The sequence below is a fragment of the Leptosomus discolor genome, chromosome 5, assembly GCF_034619465.1.
Source record: "Leptosomus discolor isolate bLepDis1 chromosome 5, bLepDis1.hap2, whole genome shotgun sequence".
Taxonomy (NCBI): Eukaryota; Metazoa; Chordata; class Aves; order Leptosomiformes; family Leptosomidae; genus Leptosomus; species Leptosomus discolor.
In genome coordinates, this window is record NC_141395.1 from 46,344,023 (window position 1) to 46,355,956 (window position 11,934).

The 11,934-nt window shown below is 48.0% G+C and overlaps 1 protein-coding gene across 1 annotated transcript in view; it reads right to left on the bottom strand.

Moving 5' to 3' along the window:
- Positions 1–8,667, bottom strand: part of SLCO5A1 (solute carrier organic anion transporter family member 5A1) — a 74,098-nt gene extending 65,431 nt beyond the window's left edge. Inside the window, exon 1 of the mRNA XM_086465737.1 lies at positions 7,746–8,667. Coding sequence (XP_086321863.1) covers positions 7,746–8,667 — 922 coding nt within the window. The remainder of the gene's footprint in view (positions 1–7,745) is intronic.
- Positions 8,668–11,934: the final 3,267 nt, after the last annotated feature.

Genomic DNA, 11,934 nt, shown 5'->3' on the forward strand with positions numbered 1-11,934 from the left:
ACAAAAGCTTACTAAATTCAAACAACTGAAGAGCTGGTAGCCGGTTTCAGAGCAGCACTGGATTTTAAGAAAATCAATACTGAGACACTCTTGAGGCTTTCATTCTAATCCTATAAGTGCCAAAGATAAAAGGTGCACAGGGTAACTGTCGGATTGAGGTCCTACTGTGCGTGGTGTAATGCAAAGGAAGTGATAACATGAATATACGCAAGGAAAAAAATGGGAGCACCTAAAAAATAACCCAGCAAGCTAATGAGAAGAAAGTTGTTGAAAAGGAACCTGTACTGAAAACGGAGAAGAGAATCAAAGAGGAACAGCCCAAGCACACATAATTATTGGACATGCACTACTGCTTTGCAAATACTTCACATGATACAGTTCATGTTTATTTTCTTTGAATAACTTTCGTATCCACTTGTTCAAATTACAAGTAAAAATATACATGTTTTTTTCTGACTGCATCTCCACCAAACTCACCATAAAATGTAATTCATACTACAGTACGACATTTTTCACTCATGTAATTTGTCTTTGCTGCCAAGTAAGCTGTTTACCTACATAACAACTAGTGCTTTTAGATTAGACTATCGGGTCTAACGGCAGCATAAACTAGCACTTGAGTTTCTGTGTTTGCACTTACCAATTTCTCAGGTAAGAACAAATTCCTTGTGGCAGAAGAGAAGGGAAGAGGAAAGACCCGGGTTGATCAGCTCTCCCAATAACACCATGCAGTGTGTCTGAATTTCTGGCCTTGTGACAGCACAACAGATACCCAAACTCCCAACTGTTCAGTGGCAAAGCAGGACACAGACGATACTTCTCTGTGCTGCCGGTCACTGACATGTTCTTTCCCATCACGGGAAATCTCCTGGTTTTTTTCTGTGCACTTGGAAGGACTTGGGGTACAGATCTGGCTGACTCAAGTGATATTAGCTTGCATGCACACTGCAGAGTTGTCTGCTGTTATAACTTTGCCAGCTCCAGCCCACGTGCCCAGATAGCCCAACTGAGCATTAGTAAGAGCACCATGGTGCTTGAATAAAAGCATGGACACCAGGATTCAGAAGGCCAACAGAGTTGTTTGCTCCTCATGCAGAGCCCTCCCTTCCAGAGGTTCCCCACAGAAAACATTTCCCTCTTCTGACTGTGCCACTGCAGCGCATCCCTTGTAGCTGCTGACAGGAGTTGCAGAGGCACCCTTGGACTTGGAGCTGAAACTTTGACAGCTCTGGTGACAATTCACAGGAAGGCAGAGGAGACCAGTTGAAGTATGTGACATTTTTGCATGGTAACTTCTCAACTGTTTTCAAAAGAAACGGGAAAGGCATGTAAAAACAACAAAAAAGGAAAACTGAGTTCATGCTTCCCAAGTAACAAGGGCTTTAAAAGTGCTATCAGGGTGAAAAAGACTTAAAACAGGATTAAAAGGAGAGTGGGAGACTAAAGAGCCTAATATTATTTTACTTTTCTGACTTTTAAAAATCCATGGATGAAATCCATCCGCCTATTTTAAAAATCAGGAATTTTTAGAAGCTGGCCTTCAGGATGAAACAGCGGGTTGAACATCATTTATATAATTGCCCATGTTCCCTGCACAGCCAAGACAGAAACTTATGTATCTCTGAATGATGGTAGAGAGAAATCCAGTCTCCTCTCTTTTGGCTGCATAAGCACTTTCACAGCAATTAAGTCCTCCCAGGTGAGGCAGCCACTGAATGAAAGTTAAGGGAAAATTCGTGAAACACAAAGCATCTCTAATCCACTTGCAACAGGAGTAGTTACAGTGACCCTTTACAAAACAGTCCGGGTATCCAGCAGACAGATAAAGTTTCCAGCCCCAGGGTAATCAGACACTAGATCCCAAGCATTCCCTTCCTGGGAGAAGGTACAAACAAGCTGTTACTTAAAGGCCACTTTCTCATCTAAGTTTCCAAGCTTAGACCGTGGGGACTGTGGCTGGTTCAGATACCCATCTGCCCAAATCAGACCTGCAGCAGAGCCCGCCAGAGAAGAAAGGAGTTGCTCTCCAAGAAAACACCATTCCCAACACTGTTGGCCTCAGAAACAAAAGCATTTTGACAAATGCTAAGCAAGGAAAACAACTTGGCCTGGAACTTCAGTGAGTTTCAGATCCCTGGATCCAACCCAGTTTTTCTCCTTTAATACAAAAGGAAAGAGACAATCAGAGAAGCATGTGCACAAGTCTCTTCTTGCTCCTCAGAAGGGCAAAGCACGTTTTGCCAGTTACTTCAAGCAACGTTTTGTCAATACAGCTGCTCATCAACAATAACATAGCTCATGGCAAGGACACAACAGGAGAGACCCAGAAAACATCCCTAAGGGACACAACAGTGGCAAGGCAAATGAAGGTATAGCACTCACGGCATTAAATCCCACAGGCAGAAAACGTCAGAGGAAAGGCTGCCCCCACCTTTCACTGACCTCATTGTATGCACACATTGCTTACATGGACACAGAACCCCACCTTCTGTAAATGACTAAGAAAATGACATCTAGGCTCATACTATGGAAAAAAAAAAAAGTATCAGTCCACCTATAGAGCAGGAAACCAAACTGGAGAAAAAATGTAAAATTTAGCTCTCTATTTCCTCAGCTACACGAAAGGGCAATAAAACTGTACAGTGCTACTTTAAGTAATTATTAGGAACCATGCCTGCTGCCTGATCAGCATTTTAACAAAGACGTTACAGAAATGCCAGAGAAACACAATACTGAACCCTCTGAGTGCTAAACCATCTGTGTGGGAAAACAGTATAATCCATGTGCACAAACAGACCCACAGTCACTTCACCTGCAGCCCAAGATGTTCTCTATGCCCAGCCGAGTATGCAAATAAAGCAAGCATGCGTTTGTACAAAAGACTGCTGATGGGCCAAGTCTTAGTGTCAGCCTATGGATAAACCAAGACGTGGCTTTCACTCAGATAAACTAAAATCCTGTATTTGAGGAATAAGCTCAGCACCCTGCTCTTTTACAAGGGAAATATAGCAAGCAATAAAAAAGCTGGTGAACGTTTTTGCCAATTTCAGCTTCAATGCCCTTTTGCTTCAATTTTTGATTCATAAAACCCTGCCTCCTCACAGGCATGTTGTAAAAACAAATGTACTATGTCTGTAAGGTTTACCAGCTACAGGGATCGATGCTGAGAAAACCCTGTAGGAAACTAGCCTTTTCGGATATCGGGTGGCAGGAAGCATATTCAATTTAAACCACAAGTGGTCAGAGGCTGACTGATGACAATACAATGAAATGCTGGTCAGCCATTTAACTGTTTCCAGACAGTCCCTCCTGTTCAGCTAGAAAATTGATCCTGCCTTGGAAAACCTCAGTGATCTTGCAGCATCCATATAGAGGGCCTAATGCCTTTGGCAGGCTCCAGCTCCTGTCCTCCAGTGCATCAGTAAACCCAGAAGAAGAAGAAGAAGAAGAAGAAGAAGAAGAAGAAGAAGAAGAAGGTGGCAGTGATTTCCAAGCAGAATATAGTCATAGTGAAAGGGTTTACCTAATGCTAGAAACAGCAACCTACAAATGATCCTCATGAAAACAAAGCCAGAGTCCAAAATATTTTTGAAACTGGTCTAAATATTCACTCTTTTTCAAGGTTAGGAAAGGATTTAACTTCCCTGGCTCTCCAGCCATTAACTGTACCAACCCCATTTACACAGGTTTATCCAATTTTTCAGCTCTTATCTCATAAAAGCTTTAGCTTTGCATTTTGTAATTATGGTTTGTACCCAAAACTATGGAGAGTCTGAATTAAATTAAACTGACTTATGATACTTTTCTCATATCATATCCTAACCAGCCTATAGCATTCTGGAAACTGAAATCAAACATCCTTAGCACAATGACTAATTCATCCACTAGTCATTTTTGGGGGTACTGGTGAAGGCCATTCCTGAATGCTAAAGTATCTTCATTAATGCTATTTCTGTAAAACCTAATACTGCTTTTCTATGCGTAAATTTTCAAAGAAAATTCCTTTTTTATTACAACAACCACTTGCAAGTGAAGTAAAATACTTTAGAAGTATTCAGGCACTGTAATACCACTAATAAAACTCCCAAGTACCATGGGTAATTTTAAGGAACTGCTTTATAATTCATGATACAATCACAAGGTAAACTCACATTCAAGACAAACTATTGGATCCCTACAAAAAACCCACAGTGTTTAGAAAAAAACACACTGTGTTTTAAGTGCTAGAATTTGAGAAACAGCAGAAACACCATCAAGAGTACAAAACAAGACTCATGAAATCCAATTTGACCCCAAATTAAACTGCAATTAATTTAATTAATTAATTAAAAGGAGAACCTGCACACAGGCAGCTGACAACAGACATGCTACAGTACAGCTGAACACAGAAGGGAGAGACTTTAGGAGAGGACAAAGACAACTTAGTGATTGCCCAGTTTTTACAGAAAGCATGTAACTTCCATTTCAGATTATCTATGATTAAGGGAGCTGGTTCTTGTATTTCCTAAGCACCTGTTACAATTACGACTTGTTTCCAAGCCTGATGTCATACATTTTCTCAAAGTTAGCATAAGGGCATCAAAGTACCTCCAGGTTTAAGGGGCAGGAGGACCCGGAGGTGGCACTGCATTCACAAGGAAGAAGCATCCCGCAGAAGAGTGAGCTCACACATTGATATGCAGGTGGCCCAACAACCCCGCCTGGCACCTTTGTCCTAGTAAAAACGACATACCACCTTGTAAACTGGCACCGTGCCACCCTGACAGATGGACTTAAGTGTAGGCAGCCAAGAGACTATGTATAAGCATCAAATATGTTTTTTGAGAGCAGGACTTCCAGCCAGGAATGTTAAAACAGCTGTCCCCATTGAGCTTGCATGCCTACACTTAAGAGGATATGCTATTGCCACTTGAGCCCTGAGCTGGATTAACTTGGAAAAGAAATAAAACAGCTTCCACAGCCACATAAGGTGAGTTTTTGCAGAATCAGGATTAGTGATATGCAGGGGGGCTTTACTGACCTTCTACTAGTGGGCACACTCACAGGGTTGAAGAGCTCTTCAGTTCTGCAGCTTGGTGGAACTTCTATCATGTGCATGCTTGTAAACAAATGTTTCTCATCTGAACACATCTTTATATATGTTACTTTTCTTTGGGAAAAAAAACCCATAGAATGCAATACCAGCACAATTACAAAAAAAACCACATTAGTGACCTTCTACTTTGTGTTAGAGAAGACCTTTTTTTAAAAATAAATGTCCTCACTCAGACACCTGGGATCTGTTTCACCAGGATTTCTTCTCTTTTCAGAACTTCAACTCCCATGGCTCACTCCAAGACTTTTTCTTGACTCATGCCTACATACATACTTATATTTTACATTTTTACATCACTTGCACAGCTTGCCCTCATAATAAAATCAGACTGCCTTGAGAAACAGGCATTGCATATGGCAAGATGTGCGGTGGCTGGCCTGCAGAGCCATGCCCTGGCACCTCTATCCATCCCTGTGCTCAGCTGGGCTGCCTGCCACCCATAAATCCCTCTCCTCAAGGACATGAAACATTCCAAACCACTGACAAGCTCCAAAAAAAACATCTTTGCTCACACATACGTGCCAAACAATGCTTTTTCTTTTTTCCCACAGAACTCGGGTTTTATTCCTGCCCCTCAAAAAGTTATTGGCTTAAGTCTAAAGTGAGGTAAATATTCAAACCTGAACAAGTTAAAAGTTTCCTCAGAATTTCACACTATGTAAAAAAAATAACACCAACATTTCCAATGGCAAACAACATTGCTTCTAGCCCCAAGTAGCGTAAAGACTGAAAGGAGGTGATGGTACTTTTTACTCAACATTGAAACACGCCTTGTATTAATTTTAATTCTTCCCCCTGTGCACACAAAGTTTTCATATACACTGTAGCTGGGTACCTCATCTTTACTCTTCTGAGCCGCTATGTATGAACTTCAACCTACAAGGGTACTCCCAGTATAGATCAAAGCTGCCTTCAGCGCCTGGTGTGTACAGGGTCACAGTCTTCCAACAGCTGGTGGTGTCTTTTACCTTTGTTAACTTTAAGGCTGATCTTCGCCACAATTAAAAGTTACCCGAGTCACTTGATCACTATCTCCTTTGCTAGAAGTGCTTCAGTGGTAGCATTGGTTCTCCTGCACAGTGAGGAGATCCGACCACTGACCTTGCTTCCCGCTTTGGTGAAGACTTCTTCCTCCTCTCGCACCATTCATCTCTTTCACCCTTCATTCCTCACCTACCGCCTTTCCATTTCCTTTTCTTCCATGTTTTCGAGGACTGTCTGAAATCACTTATTTACAAAAGTTTCAGCCCCCTCTCTGCTGCTCCAAACTACAACGACTAACCTCAGCAACAAGATGCTTTGCTTTTTCATACTGTCGATACAGTTGATTCTCGGTTAATATAAATTTCCATACCACTTAACCTTTCTCAGAGAGGAGGAAGGGAGGGAAAACACTTTGTCAAATATTTCATCAGTCAGATTGGCAATGTTGTGAAAACAATAGAAAAACCACAGATAATACCTCTCCCTCCTTCCGAAAACCAACAGTGCCTCAGGCTTTCTTAAGACACCATGCACAGACTGCATGGCTTTAAAACGGTTCAGGGAACAGTCAAATTGCTGAAGAACAGGTCAAAAGGAATAAAAATACTGATCCAGATCACTACTTTTGCTTATTAAAGTATTTACACACACACATCCCCCCAAATGTATTCCTTTCACGTGTGTCTATTTTACACAGAATCATTATCTCCACGGTTATCGTAAAGTCAAAGTAAATTGAACTACACATAGTAATACTGGGCATCCAAAATCCCTCAGCAGCTCTCCCAGCCCCGTAAGCATCTCTCCTTATTTGAGAGGGATTTGAAGGAGTACATGAGGTTCATTTCTTACAGAACTGTGTAAGATACTAATGCAAAGTCAAAGAACAGTCAATCTTCTTATGCATTACAGAAACTATCAAAAAGGTATGATGCTCATTATCCTGTTCAAAAAATTTTAGTACCCAGTTATCTGAGAAACCCCTTTCTCCCATCATAAGAACAGTGACCAGGAAGACCTGTCTGTACCTTCCGAAAGCCAGGTGCCAGATCCAACCCTCCTTGAGCTCTCATAACCAAGCTCTTAACCCTGAAGGTTTTACTTGCCGTTTTAGCAATGTTTCTTTAACTCTTTCTGAACTGTGTGATGATTTATCAAGGTCAACCAAAATTCATTGCTAGTTAAATGAATGCTGCAAAAGTAAACCGGAGCATGTCAAAATCTCTCTAAGTGCTTATAAAACATTATAGGCAGAGATTAAAGGCATACTGGCCAAAATTTAGAAATACATAGCTTCTGTATTAGCAAAAAGAAACTTGAAGAGGCACGGCAAACTTTAACATCGCTGTCTGAAAAAGTCACAAGCTAACGCCAAGTGCTGAAAAGTGTTAACAAAGCAGACCTTCTCTGCTGTCCCATTCCCTGTGCGGAAGGTGTGAGCACAGCTGCTTCCATGCACACTATGTTAGCTTCACCTGTTACTGCTGTTCACCGCTCCACAAAACATTTTAAAACAGGAAAGCAATTCTACTTCCAAAGTTCACCTCAGAAGGAAAGCTTAGAACAGATGGTGTTCAGAAGGAACAGGGCAGAAGTACCTGTAACTGGTCCCTCAGAGAGATCTGGGGCTCAGCCTTCAAAGCACCCTGCTACTTCGATGCCTTACCTAGGTAAAGCGAGGCGTTTTCTTTCTTGACATTGTCATCTAGGTAGGTTGGTCCCAAGGTATAGATGGGTGTTGAGCCCATGCCAATGAGAATCTGGGCACAAATGAATAAAGCTACATAGAGAGAGTGGTCGTTTCCGCCAGAGTCCTTGACACAGGCTGGCGAGTCCCACTGCTCTTTGGAGGTGCCATTGCCAGTCACACATAAGCCCTCATTACTGATGGAAGAGTTCAATTCCTGGATCTGGTACGGCGGAGAGATGAAATGAGGTAAGGAGAAGAGCGCAGCCCCCAGAGCGATGAAAAACCCCCCGACAGCCAGCCAGAGTGGCCTCCGCCCGCGCCCCCCAAAGTAGCTGATGAAGACCACCACCACCAGGCTCCCGATGTCGAAGCAGCTGACCAGCAGCCCCGACTCCGAGCTCTTGAGGCTATATCTCCGTTCGATGGTGGTGATGACGCTGCTCAGGTAGCCGGAGACCATGAGGGACTGGATGAAGGTCAGGAAGCACATGCACACCAAGAAAAAGCGCGAATCCGCCAGCACGGCCCGCAGGCACGCTCTGCCCGGGGGGCCTGCCAGCGGCGGCGGCGGCGGGCGGCCCGGGGACACCGCCGGCTGGCCGCGCTCCGACCTCCGGGGCAAGCTCCCGCTGCCGGCTGGCGACCGGTCAGCCCCGGCGGCGCCTCCGTCCCGCTCGTCCTCGGGAGCCGGTCCCGCGGCGGCGCTCCCCGGGGCGCCCCGGCCGGCGCCCCCCCCGGCCGCCAGGGGGGAGCCGAGCGCGGCCCCGCGGCCCCGCGGCGCCGCCCCGCCGAGCGCGGGCAGGCTGCGGCACCGCGGCGCCTCCGCCCGGCCCCCCGCCGCCGCCGCCGGCCGCTCCGCCCCGGGCCGCCGCTGCGCGGGGGTCCCCGGCGAGGCCATGCTTGGTCCTGCCGCGGCCTCAGAGGAGCCCGGCCCGTTCCATCGCCGCCGTGCGTCGAGCGCGCTGAGGGGCCCGGCGGGAGCGAAGCATAGCGGGGAGGGGAGGAGGGAGGGGAGGGGGGTGGCCCTAGCCGCGGCTGCCGGCCGCCCCGCCGCACGTGTCAGCCAAAGTCGTATGTGGCTCCATCCTCCCTCTGCCTCGCTCCAGGGGCCGCCCGCCCGCCGGGGCGCCCCCGCTGCCGGCGGCCCCTGCTCCCCGCCGCCGCATGCCCGCGCCGCCGCGCTCAGCAGCCGCCCGCCGGGGCCCGGCGGCCAGACCGCCCGCCGCGGGGAAGCGCCGCCCGCCGTCGTCGCCGCTCCGCCGCTCGCATCCTCCTCTCTCCGCGCCGCCGACGCCGGTGACAGAGCCCCGGGGTAGGGGGGGTGCTGCCAATCTGCGGGGCGGAAAGCAAGCACAGGAGGTCAGCGGCGCCAGCCCCAGCGCCCCCCCCCCCCCCCCCCCCCCTTCCCCGCCGCTCCGGCCTCTGCCCGCCCGACCCCGGGATCTGCGTTGATCTCCGGAGAGCGCCCGCCGCCCCCACGGCGGGGACCGCGTCCTTGGGGACAGCACGTGGGTTTACATAAGCGCAGGGGCGGACATAGACGTCCGCGGGCCTCGGCCGGAGGGCGACCCTTTTATTTGGCGCCGGATGCGACAGCCAAAGGTCGCCGTGCCAAGCCTTTTTATTTTCCAGCCTAAAAATAAACACGCTGAAATAAATACTCCGCTACGACTCGGCGGCCCGGGGAGCGGCAGCAGGCGGAGGAGCGGGGAACAAAGCCGATGCCGGGGCAGCGGCGGCGGCGGGCACCCCGAGAGCCGGCACCCTGGGACTGACCTCTCCGCCCCAGCTCGCCCGGGGTGCCCCCCGCGGCCGAGGCACGAGTGGTGCCCAGCCCTGCCTACCCCGGCACCGAAACACGCGTTCTGCCTCCTTTGTCCGCTTTTGTCTCCGCGCCGCCGCCTGCTCGGTCCGGCGAGAGAGGCACTGGCAGCCCGGGCAACCGCGCCCCCGCCGCGGCTCTCCCCCCGCCCCCGTCCCCGGAGGGTGGGCAGCGGACAGGCGGGGCAGCCGGCGGGGCACACAGGGCTTCCTCCTGCCGGCCGCTGCGGGGAGGAAAGGCCGTGCTACTCACCGTGCCCGCGGCGCGGGGGGAGGAGGGGCAGCCGAGGGGCCAGCGAGGCCCTGCGCCCCCACCCTGTTTCTCACCCAACGCCAGGTCCCCCCCTCGGCAGCCCCCTCCACAGGGCGGAGCGCTGGCGCGGCGCCAGGCCGGGGCTGCCGGTGCCGCCTGGGAGACGCGTCCGTTCTGAGCTCCCCTGGCCGCCGGGCACGGAGCGGCTCCCGGGGCCCCCGGCTGGGCAAAGCGGCAGCCCGCGGTACACCGGGCTAGAGCCCCGGCAAGAGCACCTGACATGCGGGCGCGGGTGTCAGCCCCGGGCGGCGCTTGGGTGCTCCGTGGTGTTGCATCGCTTTGTGTAAAAGGTAATGAAATATTCGGAAGACGAGACGACCTCAATTACAGCTGAAAAGTGAGAAGAAAGAACAAAGGGATTTTCAATTTTTTTTTTCTTTTAGGAAAATAGAAAGCCAGGCCACCTGATGATGTGTTTTGTCCAGGCTCTTGTCGCCAACGTGAGCCACCCCCAGAAGTGGGAAACGCGCAAAACCTAGGAAAAGTTCAATTTACTCCTCATAGAGTCTCTCAGGTTATGTAGTGTCTTGAATCACACGCATTTTCCTCTCAAGTCTCTTAAGTGCTAAGATAAGTCTAGACAGTCCTGCTAATTATTACATTTGTTGTGGTTTGGCAGAGGGTGAACTGATGAGGTATTCCTCTTTTTTTTTGCCCTAAGTTTTACCGTAAAATGATGCCAAGAAATACACCAAAGAAGTATAATATCCTGCACATTTCTGAATAGCTAGTGTTTTTTGGCAGGGTAGAAGATTTACCTTTGATTTGTTTCCCCTCCTTTAAAAAAAAAAAAAAAAAAGTGTTTAAGACTGACTCACCAGATTTGTTCACTTACTTATAATCTTGATCAATAAGACAGTTTCATAGGATACCATTTTCAATTTTCATCAGCCTCGTGCTTGGTACCTCTTTGTGCTTGCTCAGCACTCAAACAGCTCAAACTCAGCACAGCCGAAACAATACTTCTTTTTTCCTAGAGTTTCACCACAGTGTTTGTGTTCTCTTCCATTCAGACAGGTTTTCAGGTGTCCTTGAAAAACTCATCTCAATGATCCCTTCTACATCAGGTCCCTAAACATGGTTTCTTCTATCTCATCAGCTTTTTTTTGCTGTGGTTCTGCGCTTCTTTTTGTTCCACCTCAAGGCTACAGCTTCCTTCATGCTGGCTCTGGCACTCAACTCAGTATTATTTGGCAGCCCACAGTACGCCGGGCTAGAGCCCCGGCAAGAGCCCCTGACATGCAGGCACGGGTGTCAGCCCTGGGCGGCTGCCTCAATAAACTGATTCAGCTCACTGAGATGACAGGAAACCTATCCAAGGCAGAGAAACATTTTTCACTGGTTCTATGAGCTGGATCACTTCACCAAGGATGGAAGCACACGAGCTTGCAAAAAAAAAAAAAAAAAGGAAAGGAGGATGGGAGGTCCTTTGGGAAAGAGGAAGAAAGGATGGCCCAGTTCAACAAGGACGAGCTCTTGATTCAACTCTGTCATCTCACTGAGCCATCCCTGAGAACATATGTATGATTCAGCTGGTAGGCAATAACCTGTTAAACTTCAGTGACTCCATTGCACTTGAACTAGTATTATGAACCGTTAACTGCAGTTTGTAAGCTTTCTGGATCATGTATTTATACATCAGCTTTGGGATCTTGCTCTATGACTAGAGTTTCTAGCCATTATTGTATAAAACCAACAGTAATTTTCACGAGGTCACAGAATAACAGCAGATATTACAAAAGCATTCTCTGATCACGTGGAAAAATCTAAGGGTGCAGCATTTGTACCCTTCACAGCAGTTGCAAACAGTACAGCCTGCGAACAGGTACAATTTCAATTCTTTCTGCAGTGGCAAACCTATCAAGAGAAAAATTGTCCTTAGGACTAAGTGAAGGTGTTTGTTTTAGGAAGTTACTCCAGCTGACTACAGCTGCCAAAATGCCCAACTTCCCTGCTTACTTTTGGCTCTGAGTGCTTAAGTAACAGGTTAGCTGAGCAAAGAGAGTATTTGTAGTTTGCAGTGGGTATGAG